The sequence below is a fragment of the Notolepis coatsorum genome (genome assembly GCF_963971535.1).
Source record: "Notolepis coatsorum genome assembly, chromosome: 2".
NCBI lineage: Eukaryota > Metazoa > Chordata > Actinopteri > Aulopiformes > Paralepididae > Notolepis > Notolepis coatsorum.
Genome location: NC_140166.1, coordinates 176,466,756 through 176,494,702, shown reverse-complemented (window position 1 = coordinate 176,494,702; position 27,947 = coordinate 176,466,756). Strand labels below are relative to the sequence as shown.

The 27,947-nt window shown below is 39.8% G+C and overlaps 2 protein-coding genes across 2 annotated transcripts in view; both read right to left on the bottom strand.

Annotated features, from left to right (window-relative positions):
• tmem45a (transmembrane protein 45a) overlaps positions 1 to 4,213 on the bottom strand; it is a 51,225-nt gene extending 47,012 nt beyond the window's left edge. The window contains exons 1-2 of the mRNA XM_084309322.1: positions 3,984 to 4,213; positions 525 to 745 (exon numbers count right to left, since the gene is read on the bottom strand). Of these exons, the coding sequence (XP_084165448.1) occupies positions 525 to 720 (196 nt within the window). The 5' untranslated portion in view covers positions 721 to 745; positions 3,984 to 4,213. The remainder of the gene's footprint in view (positions 1 to 524; positions 746 to 3,983) is intronic.
• A 2,183-nt stretch (positions 4,214 to 6,396) lies between these two features.
• On the bottom strand, positions 6,397 to 22,353 carry lnp1 (leukemia NUP98 fusion partner 1; the record flags this gene model as incomplete). Its single annotated transcript, XM_084308398.1, has 4 exons — positions 6,397 to 6,489; positions 11,925 to 12,023; positions 13,867 to 14,115; positions 22,171 to 22,353. The coding sequence occupies 4 exons, from the start codon at positions 22,351 to 22,353 to the stop codon at positions 6,397 to 6,399; spliced, it is 624 nt and encodes a 207-aa protein (XP_084164524.1).
• Between the last annotated feature and the right edge of the window lie 5,594 nt (positions 22,354 to 27,947).

Sequence of the window (27,947 nt, the reverse complement as noted above, 5' to 3'; positions counted from 1 at the left end):
GAATTAAAGCCCTATTTGTTGCCTGTCGAAATCCGTTCAGTGGTTCTAGAGTTACATGCCGATATGTGAGGTGTGTGCCGAAGTACACAGTATTGTACAAATACCACTCCCAACTCTCGAGCCTCTACCTCCGTCAATCATTTGGCGATCTCGAAGATTATTGGACAGGGTTGTAAACAATGAGTAGGGCTTTCCAATGGTACCCCATGTGGAAATGAGCGAATCAGGGATCTAGGTGATAAGTCACGAGCCAAAACAGGACGAGAATTCTCAGTCGAATGCATTCAAGTCTATGAGAAAATTGTTTTCTGAGCTCTCTCACCTTTTACCAAAGTATAGTATTTTGGCTTGCAAAAAAAGTATGCAGTCCTCAAAAACGAAAACTAAAATGGCCAATTTTGGGGGCGCCTGTTAAGTTAACAAACACTGTCACCAAAGCGGACATCGCACACATCTTTGTTTTTACATTTCTGAATGATTTTTTGTTTTTGTTTTGTTTGCAGCTACGTGTTTTGAATACTTACCAACCACAGAGAAGAACAGCACGACAGAGCTCTCTATGATCTCCAGGCGGCGCTGCGAGGCCTTGCTGGTCAGTCGGGTGGAACCCAGGTTCTTGTTCCTACGCGTTGCATACCACAGGGAGTACTTCCCCGTCCACCACAGCCCAGTGATGAGGAAGAAAGTTCCAGGGAGAGCGTGACCCTTGAAGCTCGCCATTATTATTTTTACTCAGCACCTTGATCTTGGAAGGGAACAGACGTGTAAGCCATCTCTGTTAGCACTATGTTTAGTATCAAGTCGTGGATCAGTATTTAATAGCAAATTGTCAACCAATAAGTACGCTAATATCTAAGTTATTACTTCGGTTGCTATTGTATTGCTATTGTAAATTGATGCTATTCTTTTTTTTGTCATTGCTACTTTGCTGCAATTTTTTTTGAATGATACTGTTTTTATTGCTTCTTTTGTACTATTGTGTTGATGCTGCTAGGACGAAGAGCAAAGAAACAAATAATGTCACTCTATACTCTATCTAAGGATTTAGGGACGTGACAATAAGGTTGATTCTATTGTGATTCTGCTTCAATCCTATAATCTAAAAAGTATAGGGCTATATAGCCTATAATCCCTTTGGCTCTGCAAATGAAAACGCACAATATAATTACTTTAAGTCCAAACAGGGTGTTGCTGTCGATATCTCACCATATACATATCTGTGTGCAGGTAGGATGGGGGAGAAACTGTCTCAGTTGTGTTTGGGTGAAGGTTAAAGGAAAGGCTTGGTTTAATTGTAGTTACCTACAGTATCTTTTGTTATCGGGAGCTCTTGATTTTCCCTAAGTGCAACTAGAAAGCACGTTCCAAAAACAGATGAAAGGCTAGGAAAAGTGGAAGGGCGTTTGCAATTACGCTAAACATCGCAATCAGACATAATTACTGTGCTGATGACAGCCCAACAGCTGAGCACCGTTGGGGCGTGTGTCTAGACGGGAAGGGACCTGATAGAGAGATACAAATTGCACCCCAATACGTCCATGCATGCATTAACCTGCCTTCTTCGTGTTATGAGGACATTTATACCTTTGTATAAATATAATCTTTATAAAGATGTGTCTGATACAGACCAAGAGCGCTGCATTAGTCTAAACTAGCATAGGGGAGAACGGGGATGGTTGTCACACAGGTAGGTTGTCACATTCATTATATTTCACCACCAGAGGGTACTGTCTCCCATATTTTGGTATTTAAATGTCCAGAATTGGGGTCAGAGTTCACCTACATTGTCATCTTTGGAGTAAAACAGCTGAACTTGAGGTGAAAGGACTTTTTGTGTTTTTCATGTCCGCTCCTCAGTATTTTTCTTATAGGCTTTTACACAATTGGTTTATAATGAAACAATTATTACCCTTAAAAAGTGTGAAGGGATAGCTATAGTTTAGATTGTTGTTAGCTAGCTAACTAGTTGTTAGATGGCTGTTAGCCTTGATGCTATCAAGACATTCCAGTTGGGGTTGGTCGTCACATTTTCTTTAGGGTTGGTTGTCACATGGAGTGCCCAGACCCTACATTTGCCATCACAGTAACAAGTGAATGAGTGTAGCCTAGTTGTGTGGGCTATTATTGTTAGGCCCATTTAGTTTGTTCTTATTTTGTTATATAGGATGGCCTAAAGATGTGTTCCTGTTTATGTTCATGTTAAGATGCATAAATTATGTATTTGTCAATGCAATTAAACTTTCAAATTTAGTTCTGCCTTCTTGTCTTCTTTTTAAGATTTTTCCCATTAAAACACATGGTGACAACCAACCCCATAGTGTGTGACAACCATCCCCATGATGGGGTTGGTTGTCACAATGTGTCAGAGTGTCTTTGATAGGTGATTAACACTTTGTTACAATACGTTGGAAAATGAGAGGGATACACATTTCAAGCCAACATCTTAAGCTTCAATTTAATGTAGGAATGACTATTGAAATATGTTTTGATGATGAGCAATTCACACTAGAGTAAAAAGTGTGACAACTATCCCTGTTCTCCCCTACCAACTGTACAATTATTAATTATTTATATATAATAATAATAATAATTATTATTATTATTATTATTATTATTATTATTATTATTATTATATAATTATTAATATACACCTCTGATTATATTAGAGGTGCCTAAACACGTTTTTTTTAAGCATTAAAGAGTATATCCTATGTGACGATGAGACCTGAGGTGGATGTTCTGTTCTCTCCATCTTGTTGTTATTCCTTCTTCCTTATCCTGGGTGCATGTGCTCCTTAGAAATGATTAACCATAATGTCCTGCGTAATTAAACATGTACCTGAATGCTGAGCTGTCGTGCATGCATAAATAACAGCCTACTCATCGTGCTCTTAATTTCTAATATATGTCAAAACATACTACAAGCTCGAGAGAATTAAACATTCATTGAAACTGAAATCAATGAAGATGCTTTTGTATGCAGTATGTGTCCTGCACAGTATGTATCCTGACCCCCACGCATACTATTTCATGGATCCACTGTAAACCGGAGTACAGTGGCTTTGTAAACCTGTTGGACCTTTACCTTTTCTACTTTTACAATACCTATGTTGTAGAAAAAAGACTATGTTTTCAGAGCAATAAAAAATTAGCTGAGGGTGAGTATAATTTGGAAAAGACTGCTTTTCATCATTTTGCTCTCCATTGTAATGGAAATCACAGAATACATTCTGCCTGACGACAAAGGGTAGTCTGCAATTTGAAGAGGGACACTAGGAGATGTGCTGAGATGTTTGACCAGGGTATTTGTGTATATTTGGCCCCACTCCAACTAAGCACCAGGAGGAAACGATACAGTCACCATGGCAATCACTCCTTCATGTCACTTTGAGTGTTTGTCTGTGAAGGGTCCCTGTCATACACTGGGGGTTGACACAGCCACAGGATTTACTCTGTACATATCAACAACATTATGTGCATGTGCAGTGTGTTCATTAGTGCGTTAAGATGGTGTTTTGAGATACAGCTATAAGAAAATAGACTTGTTGTGAAAGGAATTGAGACCAACTCTGGGTTTAAAAAAACACAATAATGCCTGCCAAGTTGGTTGACAATGACTACTGCTATGGAGTTTTATAATTCTAAAATAGAACAAACACTCAGAAAAACGTACACATGAAAGAGTTAAGAGCTGCTCCTGACCAGGGCAGCTGCAGTCAAATTCATTATTGAAATTAAGCCAATCAAGTTGGCTTAATTAGGTATAAAAGACGCTATTATGTATACAATTCGGTCAATTGATTGTCGCCGCAAAATTAAAGCCAGTAGGCCTAATATTGCATAGGTAGCCATCATAAAAGTTCACACACTATAAAGATGCTCCTTTTCACAAGTAGACTATTGTGTGGCATTATGTCAAAATAAAGCTACAGCAACCTGCTTTGCATTTGAGTAGCCTAATATAGGGAGAAAAATCATCTTACCCAAGTAGATTGTTTCCCAAAACGAAAAGTTCCCGAAACTCTATTCGACTAAAATATCAAAGCATTTACATTTTATAGTCCCTATGCGTAATCTTCCAGTTGTGAATGAGACCCCCCCCCCCAGACTGAAGTCGCCTAGATCTTAATCGAAATGTAACATTATTCGAACATCATTCCCTCCGAGATCATACTCCCATTATCCTTCATTGCTGATGTGTTCACACGCACTTTTTTTCCACTCAAAGACTGGCAAAACTGTTTAGAAAATCTGAGGTTACATCCTCTAAATGTGTTCCATTGGATGGATATTGCGGAGCCGAATAGTTGTCCCTTACTTTGATTGGTTGGCTGTCTTTTCACTCTGCTCTGGCCAATGTTACACGTGTGCAGTTTTACCCCGCCTGCAAGACGATGGAGCTGGACCCTGGCTAGACACGCGTATGGGGCTGCTAGACGAATCCGCTACTTTCCACTGAGGCAAGTTGCCTCGAAAAAAGAGGACACTACTTCGAGCACGTAGCAAGATTGACCACATCTTATCAGGTCCGGAGAAGGGACAGACATCTGTCTATAGTATACAAATAGGTTTTAGCCAAACTCATGTATGGCTATTTGATCTGGCTGCTCTAAACTAAAAAAACGCATACGGTATGTATAGTTTACAGTCAAACTATACAGATGAATCAGATGATGGCCCACTTTTACAAAATCACATTATAGTTTGTTGGTTGTATTGTGGAATATCAGATTTTAGTTGTGAACATCATTATTATATGCCTAGTCCGGGGAAATGTGTACTATATATTTTTGGGGGAAAAGGATAAACGTTTATATACTCAATAAGTTTAAGGTCCATCAATAAGCAAAAACCAAGGAACAAAACGTTATAGTTACTTTGAACAATGTTTTTTAATGGACTGTTTGTCACTTTGGAATTTATGCAAGAAAACTGGTTGGGTATAAACCCAGGCATGGATTCTGTATGTTACCAGGCACCTGGTTGACTTAAAAGATGTTAATGAAAAATATATATTCAATCTGAGCTTATAGTCTATTTCTGACTGTTATGTGCTGTACACAAAATTACTACTTAATTTCATAGACTTGTAATGAAATGGTATTGCTGTGACAATAAAATAATCTGAATCTGAAACCAGGTACTTGGCCCACAAATAGGATTATACTGTACGCCTACAGCAACCAGATTTTGTGTGACATATACCAGTACTTGTACAAGCATTAGTTGTCATTTGACAGTACAGGGTCTCAAGCGGTGCGCTGCTGAGGCACGCACGAATGTCCCCTGAAGTCAGTTCAGGTGTTCCTTCTGCTCAATGTAAAGAAAATTTTAACAAAACGTATGTCATTTGTAAGAATGTAAACACAAATATGAAATGTTATGCATTCTAATAATAATAGCCCCTTGGCAATCAGCTGCTCATATTTAGCTGTGCTATGAATATGTGATCGTTCTTTGCTTGGTATGATATTTACAAGCAAAAAAGTGTTAGTTGTCTCAGAATTTCTATTCTTGTATATAAATGTGCCACAGCGTCAGGTGACGTGAGAGCCGCAGGCCCGCAGGTATACACAATATAGAGAGAGATGGTGGAAAGGTATTGTATATGGATGACAGCTCAGAAGTCACATGCAAAATACTTATATGCAAAAGAAAAATGGCAAGGGTAAGGCAGGGTGATGAAGTAGATGCAAAACAAAGGAAGTATCATGCAGACGTCTACTCCTGCGTGCAAATCTTAGTTTTAACCCTTTAAGGTGTATGATCCCACAAGGGACGTTAAAATGTGGTGTACCGGTGGTACTGGCAACTGAAAATTCTAGAATTCCAAGATAGAATTATGAGAAAATGTTTATTAATAAAAATATAAATTTATTTATTCTTTAAGTACACCTTAAATGGTTAAACCAACCGTGAATGCCAACTGTAACGTTAAGCTTAGTCCAGTCAGTAAATTGTTATAGAGCCTATATAGTGTAAAAAACATAATTAATTTGGGTATATAAAATAATATTATGTGTTCACTCTTGATAAATGCTGTACATCAAATAAATAGTTAAATCGACATATAAGTATCAAGTCCATTCTATCTGTGCAGTATCGTATCGTTCCACAGCATTACAACTCTGTCACAGTACCGCAACAGAGGGGTGGAGTACATGAGAGTCTCTTCCTGGATGTTGTCCTGTTGTCATTTGTAATGGCCCTCTGTACATGTAAATGTGGTGGCGCCCAGGGAGCTACAAATAAATATAAGCCAGTTGTCTATATGACGTCCTGTCCTTATGTTGACCAAGGAGTGAGGTGGACCATGCAAAGGGATTGGTGGTGGTGGTGGTGGTGGTGTTGGGGGGGGGGGGGGTAGATGGGGGCAAGTGGAGCTGCGGGGGGCCGTCACGGCACTGCAGAGGACCAGTATAGGGTCTGAGGCATGTTCACATGGAGTGTGGGGCACGTCTGTTTCTTCCAGAGCCACTGCTCCATGCACTGTAACACATTGACAGAGGAGGTTGTTATTGCAACACATGCGGTACAGTATGATGGCCTTGATGGGTATATAGCCATGAAGATCTATCAATTCTTTGCTAGTTCATTCTTCTGCTTCTTCTTCTTTGGGGTTTAACGGCAATTTGCATCCTCTGTGTTGCATTACATGTATAGTTTCTCATTAGTTCCTATAGGTACTTAACCCTTTCACTACCACACTACAAAGGGTTAACACTTTCACTATCACACTACAGATGGTTAAGCTTCTGTAGTGTGGTAGTGCAAGGGTTAAAGCGATAGTTCAGATTTGTGGGAACTCTAAGCCCTATTTCTTACTCAGAGGTGTAGTTTTGATTTGAGTTTTAGTAATTTTTTTTGCACTAATTTAAGGTAAATCGTTTTTTCTTTAGCTACGAAAAGCGGCTGTGACAGAGCTCGTGAGGCACTCACTGGAACAGAGGCGAGGGAGGGAGGAAAGTCCAGGTTGTTAATTGGATATTGCGGATAATATATGATAGCTTGCTGATAGGTTCTTGATGCAGCCGTCAACCTACATTTTCGCAACAGATAAAATGGCTCTGTTTTGCAATGTTGTGAATGATTAAACTACAGTTTTCACAGCAATTTTGAAAAAAAACAGGGGTGTAAAGTACTTGAGTAATTGTACTTCGTTACAATACTTAAGTACTGTTTTTGGGGATTTGTACTTTACTCAAGTATTATTAGCTTTGTATACTTGTACTTTTACTCAATTACCTTTCAGAGGAAAAAAAACATTTTACACTTACATTTAAAATGCAGACCTCAGTGCACACACAAAGTACATCTCACTGAGCTTCAGTAAGCTTGTAGAGAGAAGAGCTTGACCCCATTGACTTTACATTAGTTTGTGGATAACTATCTGGAGCTAGTATGAGGAACAGCATGTGTTGTGCCTGCTGGTAAAGCCATCAACATCATCATGGTTGGTAAATAGGAAATAGGGCTTGGGTTCCAAAAATCTGAACTATCCCTTTGATTATTATTTGTGCCCAGCAAAGTATTACCAGTAACCGTGCCACATACATGGAAAACAGAGAGCAAACTTTTCCCCCCAGAGATTGATTATCTTTAATGATGCCAGTAGCTAGTTTCCAACATGCATGCATGACATCTCTCTCAGGACAGGGTCATCCTATTCTTCAACTTCAGTTCTCACATGCCAATGTTAAGTACTGATAGAGTCCATGGTGATTAATTCTGGTTCTGAGAGCATTGACATACCATTTTATGCAAAGCAAAGCAAAGCTGAATTCTCTTGTTAAGCTATTTATTCACATTTATATTTTATGGCATATAGGACAGAGAGCAAAATATAAACACTGAAGTTGGAAAGTGACTAGCTGACTTACTGTACATCATTAGGAAAATAACTAACAAATAATAAAAACAATAAAAACAAGATATAGACTGTTAAAACGTGAAGGTGCTATAGATAATATTCAGCCACTATATGTTGCACTAGAGGACCAGCATGTCATTTATCCAATCAGGTGCATTTCATGTAGGGAAAGATTACTATACATAAAAATGTTATCTCTAGCACCTTCAACAACATAAACATTCTAAATTGACCCAGGTTTATTTCCTGTTGCAGTGTTTGCTTATATCAATAGTAATAGTAATACATATATACAAATTCTAGAGGCATAGACGCTTGAAAACAGAATCTAGAGAATACTGTGGCGCGCAAGTAAGACAATTGGGATATTCTAATGCTGATTTAAGTAATAACTCCAATAATTGTATTAACAACATCATACTTAGAATCACTCACAATCACTAATGAAGATATAATTTCATTGTATGGTTTGAATGTATGATAGCATGAAAATATTCCACTTATGTAATATCTTAAACATGCAACACAATAACAATGTAATGAGAAATATATTCATTATTTAGTCAACAAAGCAACAAAATGTTAATTATAAAACATGTATACAATATAATCCACTGTCCTATGAGGAACTCAATGATTATATTTCCCATTAACCATTCTCTAAACCACTGCAAATGTACAATTTATGAAACTTAAATACAAATTTTTCTTCTAACTTATTAAAATAGTAAGGTTATGATACAGAGGCACATGTTGTTTGCAATAGTCTTTAGTTTTGCATAAACGGCTAAATAACAGGTAATTAAAGCAGGTGAATATTATTATTATTATTTAGTTCTTACTCATATACAGATTTGTATGGCCTTAAAATGTTACTTGCTCCAAAAAAACTAAAACAAAGGTTCTAACTGTGCATTTCCCTGTATTCTTAAACATATAAGGCAAGCTCTTTTTTTCTTCTTTTCTTTAAACTTTATTTGTGAGATAGTAGAGTCTATGGTGATGGACATATGATGGAAAAAATAATTAATGAATGAATGATTCTGATTAATATATATATATATATATATATATATATATATATATATATATATATATATATATATATATATATATATATATATATATATATATATATATATATATATATATATATATATATATATATATATATATATATATATTTCTATACACCAGGTGAGATGGTAGGGTCCAAAACAGGTCAGGTCAGGCACAATCTAGGCAAGGAAGCTAAATGGAGGGAGAGGACATGGCTGTCATATCCTGTGAGAAAATAGTGTATAATGCTGCATTAATTTATGGTTGGAGGTGGGAAGTTGGAAGTGGGAAACGCATTCGAACTACAAAGTCAGAAAAACATGGATGCTTTTGTCTTGCGTGAACTACAACTCACAAAGACAGTTTGCACTGACATATAATATACTTACAAATGTACTCTTAAAACAGCTAATAAGAAATAATAAGTTAATAATAAATACGATGTGGATGTTGAAATTACGTCAAATGACGCAGAGGCTTCGGGGGTTGAGAAATCATACCAGAGTTTGCGAATAGGAACTCTGAGTTGATGCTCCGTGTTATTCGATTTTTTCTAGTAGGAAGTCTGAATTTTCAACCTCCAAGTTATAATTGAATGCACATGACAAATTAATAAACGTTGTCAGCATTATACCCATTCGATTTGGCACCACAACACTCCATCATCAGCACAATTCACGCGTCATGTGTCGTAACCCTTTTCTCCCATTGGGTGACTCAGCTGCCTCCAATAAACCTTGAATCCCTAGACTCCTGAGGTGTTTAGGTTTCCATCCACACTCCACCTAATAGGTTGGAAAAATGTAAACAGGATCCTGATGTTTGATGCATGGTGGGTACAAACATTCCACCTGTTCTTCCATATTTAGATGTCGGTGGGTTACTGATATCAGCGCTTCCTCCGCAGGGAGAGTTGGCGGCGGAACAGGTGGTACTGCGGCTCTTCTAGGAGTGGCTCGTCTGCTGACTTCCTCCTCTCATTCAACGGTCTCCCCTTCTTCTCACACTGAGCTGCCGTGCTGCCGCTCCGGGAACGGATCTGTTCTGACCTACGTGCCGCCTTCCAGACCCACCAACCAGAAATGGCATGTAAGTGCTATGAGTCCACAGTAAACCTTCTGGGAGACCATGCGTCAACTGGGATTGGTTAAGGCGAAAGGCATGCGTTTAGACCCGCTCACGTGGTACACTTTCACGTCAGTAGTACTGTAGTGTCTCCCATCCCCTGGAAGGATCTAAGCTGTCACCTGGAAGTGGTTGGCCAAGTTGCAAAGACCTTTACCCTGTAACCTTTAAGTGTAAGTTCAGAATTTCTAACCTCCCCTAACCTCTAACCTCTAACCTCCCCTCCCTGCATGATGCGGTCATCCTTTCTCTGCACAATCCCTGCTGTTCTTCATACTGGATACCCGTAGATCCGGCTTTTAGCACAAAACGAATCAGTCTGTACAAGCTGTATACAAACCTGAAATAAACCTACATTGGGTGCACTGGTTTCCGAGTTTATCATCAGAGAACATACAGACTGGAGCGTGGCCCCATTGACTTTACATTGGTCTTGTGACTAACTAACTATGGGTATCCAGTACGAAGAGCAGAATGGATTGTGCTGAGAAGGGACTCTATACATCAACAATATCAGGCACGTGCTCACATAGAGCCCAAGGGGTGCTCGAGCCCTTTTGAGCCTCATAAAAAAGTGCCCTTTAAAAATAAAATGTTTTTTTCTTTCTTTTTTTTTACCGTTGCGCATATAGATTGCCCTTCCAACTGAAAAATGTCAGGATAGAATCAAAATATTAGGTAAAGAGAGAGAGAGATGCCCCGTATTCCATTGCAGTTTGCATGGCCTCCTCGGCGTGCCTCTCCACGGACCTATATATTTTATGCATAGCGTGGGTGGTGATGATGATGATGATAGAAACTGCTGTGGCTCATACAGTTGAATGCTGGTATTACACTCACTGAGGGACACGAAGAAGTCAAGTCCGATGGGATTTGGGAATCTCAAATACAAATCGGGATTGGAATAAAAAAGGCATTTATATTAAACAATACAGAATATACAGCACTTCTTGGGGTCTGTAGGGTAAGCACTTATTCCCTCCCCCCTGAACATTTATGGAGATGTATGGGCCTTTTAAGTCAGTGATAAAAGTGTCTTTCAAGGATAAGTGAGCTCCTGCACTGATTATTATAGTTCAATATTCAATATTCAACCAAAAAAAAACCAAAAGCATAAAAAGGGGGCCCAAAACCCCCGAAAAATCGGGCTTGTGCGCTTTGCCTTTGAGCACCTGCCCCTCTAAAGTCCTGTGCATGTCCCTGAACAATATGATTGCTAAGTAGGAAATAGGGTGAGGGATCCAAAATTCTGAACATATACCCTTTAACCTCACCAGTGACAGCCGTGTTACTTCCGTGCAATGGGATCTAGCCACTACCGTACTCCCTGAATCAGGATACCTACAGTAACATGCATGTGGCAGGGAACATACTGTACACCACAGTAAAGGAAGAGTCCTCTTCTCTGTGTCAGGTATAGTAGCCTATACAAGCAATAAGTGGTTACGGCATTGCCGTTTTCCGTGTTCCACCCTCTGTTCAACGCAATGTATTTCCCCATTGCCCATTTCTAAATCGACTCGTTTAAAACAAATAAAGCATGGACATTTGCATGGTGTACCTTTCTGTGCTTATTCATCCACAATCTATAGCTCAACATGAAAATATTCTCAATTAATCATAAAAAAAAATCGCCAAATTTTATTTCAACCAGAAATGCGTAAACAATAATGTTAGTGATAGAAGGGAACTCGTTTTGTGCAAAAATAGAAAGCTTTTCAATTTCCATGCGGCAGAATTGTTACAATAGCCGATAATCCATTTTCCCAATGATACATCCCTATACGGGTGGAACAACCAGTGACGTCAGACTACACCTCCCTATACTGAACCAACATGCAAGGGATCCAACTCTAGAAAGCTCTCTCACCTCCTTGTGGAAGCGGTGCGTACAGTGAAGCTCCCGAACTGCCTCTCTTCCGTTACGCATCTCTTCATGGCAGATGAGACACAAGTTGTCTGCATCGCTCTGTAAAACATGAGTCAAATGAATAGAAATCAACTATGCATTTGACTACACTAAACAATAAATTAATTAACTATTTTATAATTTCATAATAATAATAAATAAATAAATACATAAATACATATTATACTAACATATAAATAATATTGCAGTAAGCAGCAATAGTGGTGTGCAGGGGTTGGGGGTGGTGACCATCTAGACCCCTTAGGTCCCAGATATAGTGCAAATTATGAAAGAGCCCCTCAAGTGTTAATCTATCACCTATACATTTTAAGCAAACAAATGTATTTATTGTTGACTAGAAAAGATACAAGAGCGATAAATAAGATGGATAGATATGGAAATGGAAAAAAGGGGAAGAAATTAACTTCAAAGTCATCATCAGACTTATCATGCAATTGATCGAACTCAAGCCCTGCCCTCTTTCCTTCTTCTTCCAATCACGACTGTTGCTTCCCTTGGATAGAAAAGGGGGTGGGGCTTGAGACAGGACGTACTACGTACTAAAGTTGACTGATGAAATCGACATGCACATCCACTAAAATGTGGTATGTTTTCAGGATTTTCACAGACATTTGTAAACAAGATTTTGCATTGGGACCCAAAACAAATCCCCACTTAGCCACCCTGACCCCTGAAAGAAACAATTATCTATAGTCTATCTATAGTGCTGGGTCACTTTAACGGGGCTCCTCCAAATTACTTATATATTTTCAAGTTTCAAGTTTCAAGTTTAATTGTCACATACATTAAAAAGTACAGTGTACAGTCAATGCAATGAGATGCACTTTTAATCAATTTGGCCTTGAGAGAGTGCTGTGCCTCTTCCCTGATGCTGAAATGAAGAAGGAAATAACTCCTGTAAATAAAGCGAGTGCTGTCGAGTTTACATTGATGGGGTATGTATGGCTAATAATGCTATGGATTGAAATAAGTCAACAGGTTAGCTGTTGAAATGTGGTGTCAGTAGGAAGGTAATGTGACTTTGAATGATACTGTACTGTCATAACAACACAATGTTTAACAACAGACAAGGTGGATTTAAAGGTGCTATAGATAAAATCTTTATGTAGAGTAATTATTTTTTAAATAATACATCCACAGAGCTTTTAGAAAGAAAATATTGATTCATAATTTTTTAAATGTTGGCGGGTCCAAAATTAATGTTGTTGTTTACATGTTGCATGCATGTATCCCCTCCCTACTTCCCATTTCCCCATGTGGAATGCACCTGCTTGGATAAATGACATGCTGGTGCTCTAGTGCAACATCTAGTTGCTGAATGTTATCTCTATAGCACCTTTAAAGTGGAGTGGAGAAGTGACCGAGATAAGTAAAAACTCCTATATTTTAATTTAAAGCTCAGTAAAAAGCTTGATAATGCTCAATCACAGAAAGCACTTTTTAAATATGCTTAGACAGAGCTCCCCAAAGATAATCTATACCATTCAATTAATGGTTCACTAACAATAAACTATAATGTAATATGTGAAATTATTTTTGACATATTATTGTCCCTACAGCAATAATATAGGAACGTTTTCAATCTCCCAATTGCTCCTCTTTTATATTGAAGAAACATTGGACTGCATTGTAGTGATAGATGATGTGTACTTTTGCTTTAAATAGGAACTTTCTTTTTTTATGAACCCTTTCAGGTGTAAGTTTCTGCAATATTTTCCATTCTATTCCATCTGCCATTGATATATCATCATCAGTTCTCTTTTCATAAACAGGAAAGGGTTCAATCAAAAACCAATATCTTCAGTCCATAGAAATAAAATACCCAAAACAGGTGAATAACTCTAAAGATGATTGGAAAAGTTCACAATATATGACTCCATACCAGAAGGATAGTCTTCTTTTGGCGGAAGCACAGTCTCTTCTCAAAAGATTCGGTCAGCTCAGGGATGGACGTGATGCGGCTGCTCTCTGGGATGCACTGCTTGGGACGGCCGTGGTCATCTGAGGAGGTGCGGCGTGCTCGGGGGTGAGGCCTAACCTCCCCCTTCTCCTCTCTCATCTTCAGGTGGATGGGTGCAGGTGTCATTGCAGCTGCATGGAGCCTGTTCAAACTCACAGCATCCATTTGTGACTAGGGAGGACAAGAGAGGACAAGAGAGAGAGAGAGAGAGAGAGAGAGAGAGAGAGAGAGAGAGAGAGAGAGAGAGAGAGAGAGAGAGAGAGAGAGTTAAGTCAACATGTCAACACTGTAATAACAGTCACACTGTGCAGCCTCATAGCTTCTTACTTGTCTATGGTGGTTTAAGTTTTCAGTTATGTCCAATATAGGTGAAAAATGCTTTGGCCAAGCCACTTGTGGGGTTCAGAGTTACCCTTTATCTCATGTTGTAGGCTGTAGTTGTGTTAAGACTGCTTTGAAGAGCTTTTCTGTTAAATGGGTTAATTACTAATTAGAATGGCTTTACCTCCTGACCCCAAGTAATGATGAACATGAATAATCAGATAATTGCATTTGTTGGTACTAATAACACATTGCAAAAAATTATTTTGACCCAACATGATGCTTTAGAATTCTAAGATACAATTTGAGAGAACATTCCAAAGAAATGTACCTACACCTGAAAGGATTTAACGACTAAAACATTGATTATAAGAAAATGGTTCGCTAGTGAGACCAAACGACAAAACACATTATAAAATGTGTAGGTCAAATCAAGCAGTCTGATTGGTTCATAGCCGTGGTATAATGAGCATATACCCACAGCTATGATTGTAATTCCTTTTCGCAAGTCAGTACCACTCCGCATCTGAGGGAAAAAAACGAATGTTACTGCTCTGACTTGTACCATGTTGCCACCTTTTCAATAAACTGGTCTGCTAATTATACCATCTCTGCCTGTGGCTCTGTGTTGGAGAACCCTTTTTTTTTGATCAAATATTTCTATTTTCTTTTTCTTTTTTTCTTTTTTTCCCCAACATGAAACAAAACATATATCACAAACAATACAATAATAATAATAATACATAAAAAGACTTCCCAAGACAATAACTTAACACCACATGACAAGACAATAACTGATACAGACTGTACAGTGATCATCCTACATGGACACTCGCTCGTTCTCTTCCCCCCCCCCGCTCACCCAAGGACCTCAACATGAGTCACACTCACAATACATTATTCAGTAAAAAAAACAAAAATCAAAACAAATCAAAACAAATTCCCAAACTTATATGCGTTCTTTTAACTTTGCCACTGCAGCCAACCAAATTGCGATATTAGATTCCTTAACCCCTACAACACGTGCCGTGGATATCTCCAAATAGATCACATCAAGGTAGGTGAGAAACCATACCTTCGGGCAGAGTTTGTCTGGGTGAAACCAACGTGAGGCAATACATTTTTTTGTGGCTGTGAGGCCGGCCAAAATGAGTCTTTTCACCTGTATAGAGGTCGGTAATTGAGAGAGATCATTCAATAACAATACAGAAGGAGATACAGGTATGGTTAAAGAGAAAATGTCCGAGAGCTGATATGTAACATTTTCCCAAAAACTCACAACAGGAGGGCATTCCCATACATATGCATAAATGTACCTGTGGCGCCGTTTGGACACAAGGTACATAAAGAGTCAGGTCTGAGACCCATTGAATTCAATCGGCTAGGGGTTAAATAAGTCCTGTGAATAAAATGTAGGTGAATCTGTTGGTGATCTGGGTTGTGTGAGGATAACTGAACATTTTCCCAGACTGCATCCCAATCAAAATCTACATCCAACTCCGGGACATCCTTTCTCCAAATCGGGGAAGGTCTTTATACGAGGACATGAGTAAATGGCGATAAAAGTCAGAAACGAAGCCTCTCGATGTCTCTTTGTCATAAAATAATTTGTGAAAGCGGTGATGCACTAGTGGAGCATCCCATGGCACGCCATGAGCCTTCAGAGCTGCTCTTATTTGTAAATAAAATAAAAAGGAGGTTCCGGGGAGATCATATCCGTTGGATATATCCTGAAAAGAGCGGAGACCAGAGTTATCGAAGATATCCCCCAATGTGTGTATGCCTTTCTTTTCCCATCTAGGGTATCTAATAGGTTGTTGTCCAATAAGGAGAAGATTGTTATTAAATAGAGGGGAATGCGTGTGCCATTGATGGCGTTTTGTACCCACTTTCTGAGTGTCACGCCAAGTCTGGATCACATGTGTGATAAGAGGGCCAAATCGTAATTTACATTGTTTCATTGATATGTTGGTATACACAATATCCTGAAGTCTATATGGAGACACCAACTTCTCCTCCAATGGTCGCCAAGATACAGCTGCTTGAGCGTCAAACCAAGTGATCAAAGGTCTCAGAGAGAAAGCTTGAAAATAATATTTAAAGTCTGGAAATGCTAAGCCGAGTTTACTCCTTTGGGCAGTTGATCTCTTCAAGCGCTGGCGTTTATTGTTCCAAACAAATGTATATGAGGCAGAGTGCAATTTCTGCCAGTAACCAGCAGGAGGAGGTAACGGGAGCATGGAGCTGATAACGTTAATTCTGGGTAAAATATTCATTTTAATTATTGACGCACGGGCCTGTAATGAATTTTTAAATTTGGACCATCTGTTAAAGTCATTCGTAATCCTGTCACCCAAGCTGGAGTAATTATACCTTACTGTCTGGCTAATAGTGGGGAATATTTCAATCCCGAGACATTTAAAGTGCTCCACTATAAGTATGTTTGCCGGTAGGATGGTAGCCTTCGCAGGCTCATTAAGTGGAAGAAAAGCAGATTTTGGCCAGTTGATCTTAAAGCCGGACAGACTGCCAAATTCATCTATCACGCCGAGCAGATGAGGTAGAGAGACGGAGGGATTCTGCATAAACAGGAGTACAGTACATCATCTGCGTATAAGCTAATATGGTGATGTGTGCCCTGAATTGAAATAGGAGATATCATTTGGGATTGTCTTATGTATTGAGCTAGAGGTTCGAGGGATAAAGCGAAGAGTTCTCCGGGTGTGTTGGAGAACCCTGTAGAAAGACACTTTAGTGGAGTGTGACACAGTGGGTGTGCAATAAACACATACATGGATCCCCATTTAATCCCCAGGGAATTAAAAATAAATTTCAGACTGCCCAAAATAAAATGATTAGTGATGAGTAGTGATGAAGCTTCCTACACGCACTCACCTGGATGTAGCTATACTTAATCAACTAAACTAGCTCCCAGTGGAAAAGCGGGTGATTCAAATTAAGTTGGGCCCATAAAATCATGTTCAATAGGGTCCCCTCATACTTTTTTATGTGCTTTAGGGACACCCACACATATGCAACCAGGGGCAGTTTAACTGACATTAAACTGTACAAATTCTCAACGGTTTAAAATTATATGTGATGGCTTATGTACATTTTGTGTACCAGTATGTGATTTTAGATTGTCCAATAAATTCAATCAATGCATGTAAATAAATAGCCTAATAATGAAATCAATAAAACACTAGCCTGTGATGAAAAAAGGAATGCCAGGTAGTTGTTAGTGTGTGTATGTTGCATAGCAACCGCCCCGCAGCCAGGAGGGCCTATTTTATTTTGAACATAATCATATTTAAATTGAAGTGTGTCTTACTTTCATATTGCCATAGCCTACTTGGTAACCGTTTTATAAAAGCAATAGCTCACTTCAGGCCATGACATATGGTTATTATACCGCAGCTAAGGGGCTGTCAGGTAGTTGTGTAGTGGAACATCAATTTAAGGCTTTTGTTGATGGCAGTTAAACTTTGGCATGAAACACCATTTCAGAGTGTCCCCATCTATTGGTTTCAAATCTGGTGAGTGAGAAGGCTATAGTACACATCATTATAATGTTTTTCTAACCATGCATGAAGGTTTGGGAGTACACCAACTTATTCCCACATTTACAGGTAACTAGTTTACAAAATGTACCTGCCGCTCTCATTCATTTACAAAAAAAACATTCCATAGGTGTCCAGTGTGTCACAGATGTTTCAAACAATTGATCACCTGGTGAAAACCGGATCATGACCAAGCCATGATCCAACAATGTGCATGTTTTTCCACCATTCCACAAATATATATATATATTTTTTATCCTCTTTTTCTCCGCCTGATTTTCTATGCTTTTCTCCCCATCCCAATTTTAGTCGTTATGCCAATTCCCCCCTCCCCTACCTGGTTGTTGTGCGCATGTTCCCCCTACTGGTCGGTACAAGGGAACCCTGGAGTCTACCATATGCTTCCTCCGACACATGCAGAGACAGCCAGCGGCTCTCTTTTCACCTGGCAGCGAGGACTCTCATTGGTGAAGTGTAACGCGTGGGAGGTCACGCTGCCTTCAGTTCACCACTTCCTGCCTTTCGTGTGTGTGTGTGTGTGTGTTGTGGCAATTCCAGGTGTAGGGGTGGCAGAATAAACAACAAACAGACGGGTTGTAGTTCCCAAAATAATACTTTTCTTTATTTTCTAATAAACAAACAAACATGCGGGCGGCTAGGTGGTGCAGTGGGCAAGGCGCTCACCACCAATGCAGGAGACGCTGGGTTCGAGCCCAGCTCTCCGCATTGCTATCAGCTTGGCTGGTCGTTCATACTAATACAATTGGCAGTATTAGGGGGTGGGAAGCTGATGGGTGGGGATCGGACGTTGTGGACAGCGACTCCTACAGGTCGGTTGGTGCGCCTGCGCAGCAGAATCAGGAAGCGACGGGGGCGGCGTGCCCTCCAAAGGCAGACCCCCGACGCTGAGAGATCGCGCTGTGCAGGTGAAAAGATGCGACTGCTGCTTCCTCGAGTACCGGAGGGGACACGTGATGTAAGGCTTAGTCCACATTGCAGCCGGCTTGTGGGAGGCATGGCCTAACAGCGTTCGAGACAGGGGAGGGTAGAATTGGACGATACGAAATTGGGATGGGAGAAAAATAGAAAATGGGAGAAAAAGTAGATAAAAAAAAAATAAACAAACAAACGTTTCATTCTTTCTCCTTCACTCTCTGACTTTATATTAATTCTGTCTGCCGGGCGGCTGTTCCCGCTCCGCGGTCTGTCTCCTTCCCCTGCCACGAGAGAGTGAGAGGGTGTGTGGTATCATGAATGCTTCACAATACCAGTCTTTTAATAATCAGTGTTTATCTTCCAATATAACTCAATAATTGTCTTGAAACCACATGATCAGCCCAGCCTCACCAAGGGTCAATAGTGTGGGGATTTCTGAGTGTGACTGAAAACTGGAATGTCGTCAGCTGATAAAAACATTTACATATAAACGCAGGCCTGGCAGCTGTTTATCAGGAGAACAATAGAACAGTGCCGGTTACCACAGAGGTGTGAGAAGCCAACTTCCTCTGTGATACAGAGACGCAGACAGCTGGGAGAGGAGGATCTAGGATTTTCATTATTAAGGTAATCGGTAAACTTTAGAATGTAATTTTCTATATCAAATATAGCTCAAATTGAACTTCCATTATCACTGAAATGATATGCTCAATTAGGGGAACATAAGGATATTAAACGTAAAATGGTTTAGAGTCTAATTCCTAGGCCAACGTAAGAACTATGGTTGTAAACTATTGCAAATATTCAATTGGACCAAGAGTAATTCAACTGGTTAGAATGATATGTTTTCAGGTAAAATCTAATTTAAAATAGTGAGTAAAACAGATGGTTGGACCAATATAATTGTCAATTGTGTATACAATGGTGAAAATTGTAATGAGTAATACTGAAATGTGCTCCAGAATCAGACAGAGTAATATGTGTTTATTATACTAAACAAATGAATGATTTAAGCTGATTTGGACATAAAACTATTTTGGTATTAAGAAGTTAAGGCTGGCAGCAGTTGGGGACTAAGACTGCCCCTATTTTCAAATTCAAACATAACTAGCTCCTGATTTGGGGAGATCCTTTTGTGATGTCACTTCCTGTGAGGTCACACAGGGACCGGCGACTCTGTTATAAAAAGGAGGGCCCCGGGAAAGTGGAAACAGGTCAGAATGAAGAATGAACGCGAAGAAGACGACTACAACCTCCAGCGAAACCTCAATGATGAAGAACTTTTGATATCGAGTCGACATATTTAGGAGACAAAGCCTTATGCTTGTCTGGACACTTTTGGTACAATTACTTTGATAACCTGTGAATCTTTTTTGAGTATCGGTGACCCCAGCGCAGGTGACTCATACAGCGTGCGCTTTTAAGGGATCACCCATTTTTCAGAGCGCACATTTGTGTAACAGTTATTGATTACGTCCTCTGTAGTTAATAAAACTGCTGCTTTTTGGTGCACTCGGAGCAAACGTTTGGTTTCAAATCATTCAACAGCACGACACCTTTTTTGGGACATCAGAAAACAACACAGAGTACACTTTAATCCATTCAAAGAGCTCTTGGGCTCCATTAAGTTCCCCCTCCTCAACAGGCGCACCGCGTCATGATTTGCTAATCAATCTTGATGGCCTTCTAGCGACAGATGCGTCCGGAAGCGGACGCCCAAATATGGGTAGTGCCCAGCCATTGCGTCGCTACGTAGCGTCCTTCAATCACCAAGCCCAGTGGTGGCTTGGGGTTGCCACAGTGTGTGGTGTGTGTGTGTTTACAATTTGTACACAATTTGTAAGTCGCTTTGGATAAATTCTCAGCTAAATTACTAAACGTAAATGTGTATGTATGTATTTGTTTTGGGAGTAGTGGGTGGTGTGTGTGGGGGGGGGGGGTTAATGTATCGCATGATATATATGTATTTGATTGCATGCATTAATGTTGCAAAGTAAGCCTGGGGTTCTGAACTAATGGTTCACAGCAACCTCACATTCACTATCCAGACAGTTGGACGTGCATTATTTCACTGTCCTGGTAAATAAGATAATAGATTCCTCCTGTCGCCCCATTTATATACTACTGCAAACTAATGCAAAGTTAATGGGGCCCTGTTCCTGTCTGCACAAGCCCTGATATAAATGTTGGCCCAGTGTGGCCCCATTGACTTTGCATTAGATTTGTGGCTAACTAACCAGAGCTGCGGGTGTCCAGTATGAAGATCAGCATGGATTGTGCTGAGAAAGGAGTCTCATCATTGGTTAAGTAGAAAATAGGGCTAGGCCATCTAGCAGCACTGGAAGATGTAGCAGTACTGTCTATCTGTATGTCGTGTGTGTCATATGATGAATTGAAAATGGGGGACCCTGATGGAAACAAGACGAAAGTCTTTCTCAGGTCTGCATCCTCTTAACAATTGTATGTATTGAGCTGTACTGTACTGTACCCATTCTGCAATCTGTTAATAACGTTTCAATCAATCAATCAATCAATCACAAGATCTGTCCTTCAGACTCATGAATAATGTTGAATTTGACTGTTGAGTGGAAATCTCACTAATCTCTTGTTTGACTAATCTCTAACTCTCTCGTGCTTAATATAATTGTACCCCCCCCCCTTTTATAAAATATTTGTATTTATTTATTTATTTATTTATTTATTTATTTATTTATTTATTTATTTATTTATTTATTTATTTATTTATTTATTTATTTATTTATTTATTTATTTATTTATTTATTTATTTATTTATTTATTTATTTATTTATTTATTTATTTATTTATTTATTTATTTGTTCATTTATTTATTTATTCATTTATTTATTCATTTATTCATTTATTTATTTATTTATTAATATTATTATTATATATTCTCTTTCTATTTTTATTTCTCTTTTTATTTTCACATTCTCCCATTTCTTCTCTCCTTTCCCCTCACCAATTCCAATTGTTATTATTTAAGTTCTTGCACTGCAAAAAAAGGATGTACTGTGTACATTCTATTTTTGAATTTTATTTCTTGCACTGTACAATCCATAAGCTGTATGTGGTAAATCGCAAACAAAGGAAATAGGGCTAGGGATAGAAAATTCTGAACTTACCCTTTACTGTAAGTAAATACTACATGACAAATAAGACATCTGTTCATTATTTACTTATACAATTAATTCCTATAATTACTATTGCTAAGGTTCACACTCATCTGGTTAAAAACGATTCAATTCAATTCAAACTACAATTGCCCAAATGCTTGGCTTACAATTTGTTACATAGCTATCATTGTTACAACTATATGTTTGTACATGTGCATATGATTCTGTATGTATCCGCTGAATGCAGACAAGCAGCATCTTTGGAGAGTCCTTACCACACAGGGGAGTGATGCTCTCCGGTCCACATTTGACCTTGTGGGTCTCCTGAAGCTGCGCTTCCTGTCTCTCGCCTGGCCGGTTTCTGCTCCATGGCCCCAGTAGCTACTCATCCATTTAGTGAAGTTACCGTCGTCGTCCTCGTCATCCATGAGCATAGCAGGCAGGAGCCTGAGAGACATGATGGAGTCGGCTGGGGAGCTCGTCTGAGCTCCAAATTGAGGTAGCAAAACAACTCCAGCTGAGTGGCACTGACCTGGGGCTGGGAGAGACAACGCAGGGGATGATCCAGTCAGGCTCTGGCTGGCAGTTAGCTGGTCCAAAATGGTCCACTACACAATGCTGTCACACGGGGCAAAGGTAAGTTACTTTAATTAGATCCCTTTTGGGCCCTCGAGCACAGGTGGTGTAGTTCTGTTATTCTCGGATCACCCCGAAATAAACTACACCAGTCTTTAAATAAGTGAATCCCCTATAATCTATTTAGCATCAGTGGTAGTGAGAGGGAGAGGCAAAAGGATGAACAGGGTGTGTGTGTGTGTGTGTGTGTGTGTGTGTGTGTGTGTGTGTGTGTGTGTGTGTGTGTGTGTGTGTGTGTGTGTGTGTGTGTGTGTGTGAGGGAGGTCTAGCTCTTTGGTAGAGGGGGGGGTGGGGGGGTTGGGGAGGGCAGTGACTGCGGCTTTTACTCTTTCCATTACTGTGCTGTGGGCCTGAGGGTGGACACTGAAACTCGAATTTCCCATACTTTCCACTCGCGCTGAGTCCATCAAACCTGTCGATAATCATGGAGCGCGGTCTGCTCTGTCTCCTGTGTGTGTGTTTGTGCGCCTGGGGGCCTGTGCGATGCAGGGTGAGGAGGGAATATCCTTTCATGGGGAAAATGGGTACTGCAAAATGCTTTTGTTGTTGTTTACCAAATGTCTTCTCCCTGCTCAACTGTTGCTCATCAGACACTGCTCACATTATTTAGAGGTCATTGTATTTTTTATTTTTTTTATCAAACTTGAAATTCATAATCTCACAATAATTTTGTTTGATGGTTATTGTCGGTAAATTAGTTTGAATATGGCCACCAGCGATGTCATTGGGGATATTGAATCTGTGTGTTGTGTTCATTAAAGCTCAATGAAACGATAAGGTAGCAGTCCCTATAAGACAAGGTATCGCTATTTTATCATCTACATCATGTTATGGAGCTGTAATGAACACAACACAAGGATTCAATGTCCCCGATGACATCACTGATGGCCATATACAAACTAATTTACAATCGATAACTATCAAACTAAATGAATGTGTGCAAAACAGTTTAGAGTTTTTGCCTTTAAATACGGTGCCTCAATAGAGGTACAAATTCCTCACTGGAGCAAATGCATACTGTATATTATCATTATCAGGAAGTGATGGCAGCGCAATGTTCTTGACTAATACGTCCATGGGCATATTGCAGCGTGCTGGATCGGGAGTTAGTGTTGTGGAAGTAATGAATAAACAATTGATTAGTAGTCCGTGATCCAGCCTGCCATCCACTGCATCAAGGTTACAGTATAAGATCAACACCTCAGTAGGGAAAGATCACCTGACTGCTGGCCCATGAAAACAGCACCTGATCAATGGGTATAATTGTATAATGACTTTGATTGTATAATTGATATTTGACTCACAATTCAAGAATGAACAAGCCCAGAGGTGATGTAGGTCACTCCCTGGAACCGGCACAACCCTGCTGACCCAGCATTGACTCCTGGCCTTTCTCTCATGCCTACTCTACTTTGTGTGTGTATATATATAGTATATATATGTGTGTGTCTGTGTAATTCCTTTTAATTGAGATAGTAATAGCTAGAGAATATATATATATATATATATATAGTCAGATATGTGGTGTCTTAAAGTGATTGGACTAATGATTTCAAGTCAACACTAGGCCTCTCTGAGACTGCGATAAGAAAGATGTGTTATTTATGGAGATGAAATCCAATTATGCCTCTTCGTTAACCTGGGTGTCCGTGCGACATTGCACAACTATGTAAGGATTAGAAGCTGTGTTACCTAAATATAGATTTATAAATATATATGGTGAATATGCGGCTTGTGCACATCTGAGATAAATATGGAAGAAGTATATCTGGTATGGATCTATGTGTTTTTATTTATTAGCATTTCTTTTTTTATCATAAATCATAAATGTCATAAATAAATGTAATGTCAAAATCATATTCATCCTAAATACAGTACATACATTCAAGTCTTGATTCTATCTGCATGACTAATTTTCAATGTGGAATTACACATTATAGTTCACACCAATGTGTTGACCTATCTCTTTTCTTGGTCCTCCAATCACAACTGTGTATTCCTTGATATCAAAACGTACCAGTATGAAATATAACGTTAAAATGCACAAGTCACACGAGTGAGTTAGGCAGATTGGGATTTTTTAACGTAACAAGCGTTCTGATTGGCTGAGGACATAGGCACTAAGCCAGGGCCATGCAGCAGTGTGAGGAGAGTACAGTTAGGCAGAAATCTCAATTTGGCAAAAAAATTACTTAGGCAATTATCGTATGAGGCTAACGATATGTTTCATTCTTGTTCGGAGAGCAATGAGCATCACATTTCTCAAACACTTTATCCAATTTCATGTTATCCTCTTCCTCTTCATACACAAATGTATTGTACACTTCTATGGCCTGTGGGCCTGCTACTGTTAGAAGTAATGCTATACCTTCCTAGAATCCAACTGGGTTTCCAGTCCCAAGGCCACGAGGTACAGCTGGAACTGCCGTTTCAAGTTCAAGTTCAAGTTTCAAGTTTGTTTATTATTAGTCACAACAAAATGCAGAATACTTTATGGCTGTATGACATGCTGTCGACATTTCCGGTTAGTTTCAAACTCTCCGGTGGCTTTAAAGATCCATGTCACTTGTCACAATGTAGTTTTCACACCTGGTACTATGTTTTGTTCGGTGGTTCAATGATGAGTTGAGTCCTTGATCATGAACACTATAGTACATTTATTTTACTACAGCAAATCAGGTTACTATGAGGGGTGGAAGTAACAAAAATCAATAAATGAATGTGTAACCGATTAAATGAATGTGTAACCGATTAAAATGCAATCAAGATCAAATAGTCACTTGATGAATTGGCAAATGATTTAATTAATTAATTCAGAACCAAACTGAATAATAAACTAGACTGGTTTTATCTAATCACCTTGAAATTCAATTCAGTGAGCTGCAATTCCATTCGCCATCAGTTTCGACACCACTTTCATCAAATCGAGGTTTGTGCTCCATGTGTCAATCAAATGACCCTGCCCACAATCGACTGCACTTGCCTTTTGGATTATCCAGCCAATCAGAATTTTGCACGGATGAAAAATGTCTCGTTCACGTTGCTAAATATATTTTAAATTTTATTTCAGTCCCCATGGCCCAGCAGTGGAGGTTATTGCATGACAACTAGTGAGGCAGTACTTCACTAGTAATATACAGACACAAACAAATTATTATTATTAATATACATTGTTTTATTTAATATTATTATTATTATTATAATTTTTTATTAGAAATGTTTTCCTCTGTGAAAAAAACAATGGCAGTGAATTTAATTTTTTTCTTCAAAGATGTCCAAGTGACAGCTCTGAGCTCTCTGACCTGGCCTGATCCCATAACAGTAACACATAATGGCCAGCTGTCAATCAGTCACTGCAAAAATATTGCAGGGGTTGGGCTTAAGAATATAATTATCCAATCAAAATAGGGTATTTTAGTTTAAAAAAGGCGGGTAGTGAGGTTAGGCGCACATGATTGATTGGCGTTCACGCCGTGCCACATTGTGTTGACAAACTTAAGATCCAATCAGAGATTGGCGCCAGCTAATGAGACGGCTAGGGCGGAAGCGTCAACACGACTCTTTGTACAGGAATCGGAGGTAGTATAAGGAGTTTGGGGGAGGATTCGCGAAACATGTGTTTACCTGTGGCCAGGGAGAACCGGGAGTTGCATTGAAACCTACCAAGCAACCCCAGATAGACCCCCACGACCAAGGTTATCGGACTACCAGGTCAGACGGGCCGACTTAGTCTCGCTCTGAGTGGGCTGGCTGGGGAAGACGAATGGAGACCTTTTTCATCAGAAAATATCGAAGGATGGATTTAATCAATCAATCAATCAATTTCTTTAATGACCACCCAGCCAGGCTGGTGGAATTTGGTTTCAGTGCAGCATGTTACAGCATTTGTTCCAACATAAAACATAGAACATATAACATCACTTACAACGTACAATTACACAATTACAGTTCAGAGTTTATGTCCGTTGTGGGGGGGTTGCGGGGGGGGGGTATTTACAAGTGATCAGATGGGAGGGAGTCTATTTAGGAGGGACACTATTTCCTCGTAAGAAGTAAGTCGTCAATGGTGAGTGAAAAATTATTTTTTTATATTTAGTAGCTGTGTGGGGCGGGCCTGTGTTGATTATGAATTAATTGGCCCGCTGTGGCCTTGCGTGTGTAATGCAGGACCTCTTTAGGGGGTCTTTATTCGGCATGCAACAAACTGGACATGCAATTGGAGCGGCACACACACACCGGGATACACACACACACACACACACACACACATGCATTGTCTTTCCTCAGTCGCCGATGCGATTGAGTCTCTGCGCTTAACTCATCCCGTCCTTGTGTGTGTGTGTGTGTGTGTGTGTGTGTGTGTGTGTGTGTGTGTGTGTGTGTGTGTGTGTGTTGGCGGCGCACGTAAGTGTGTGTTGGCGACGCGCGCCGTGGTTATTGATATTGAGTTGGAGCCTGTGTTGATTATGAATTAATTGGCTGTGGGTCCGCTGTGGCCTGGCCTCTGTGTGTGCGTGTGTGTGTGTGTGCACGCGCGTGTGTGTGTCGTTCATTTCCTATAGTGCTGAGTGATGTGAATGTAATGTCCTAACCCAACCCCCTCCAATGTACAGTAAATGACCTAACCCAAGAATACACGAGACCCTCTTCTACCAAGTATGGTTTCGTCGATATTCCAATGTACAGTTTTGCTTGTACAGTTGTAGTTTACCCCACCCCGCCTACCCATATAATTTCCTATAATTTCCTTTGTCGTGAGGGTCCAGATTGGGAGACAGTAAGATATTGGTGAAAGAAAAATTGCATGTAGATATGTGTGGTCCTAGTGCTGGCCGCGCGGTTGCCGCGGTCGTCCGTTTATTATCCATGTATTTGTATTATCGTTGGACGTCAAAACGTGGGGGGGTACAATAACTGCATTCTGAAAACATGCCGGGGACACTTTCCGATGTCCCCGGCCTAAGTTACGCCCCTGGGTTCAAGTAAATACAAGGGTGACCGAGCTCACGGCTGAAGCTTATTCCGCCATTGGAATAGCTGTGGTTTGTGAATTGCGGTTATTGTGAATTGGAATAGCTGAGTCGAGTGCCTTGGGGTACACCCCAATACCATCAGACAGCACCTTGGGGTACACCCCAATACCATCAGACAGCACCTTGGGGTACACCCCAATACCATCAGACAGCACCTTGGGGTACACCCCAATACCATCAGACAGTGCCTAAATGAAAAAAATCTGTGCGACTCCCAACTACAGAACTACAGCCTCTCCCCTAATGTCCAGCTCACCCGCCACCTATGGTGACAAGTAATATATCAACGTAAAAGCCAAGCACGGGATATATACCAGGGTAACGTTATGAATAAATGCATACATAGGCCTACATAGATTTTCTTAAACATTTAATTTAGACAT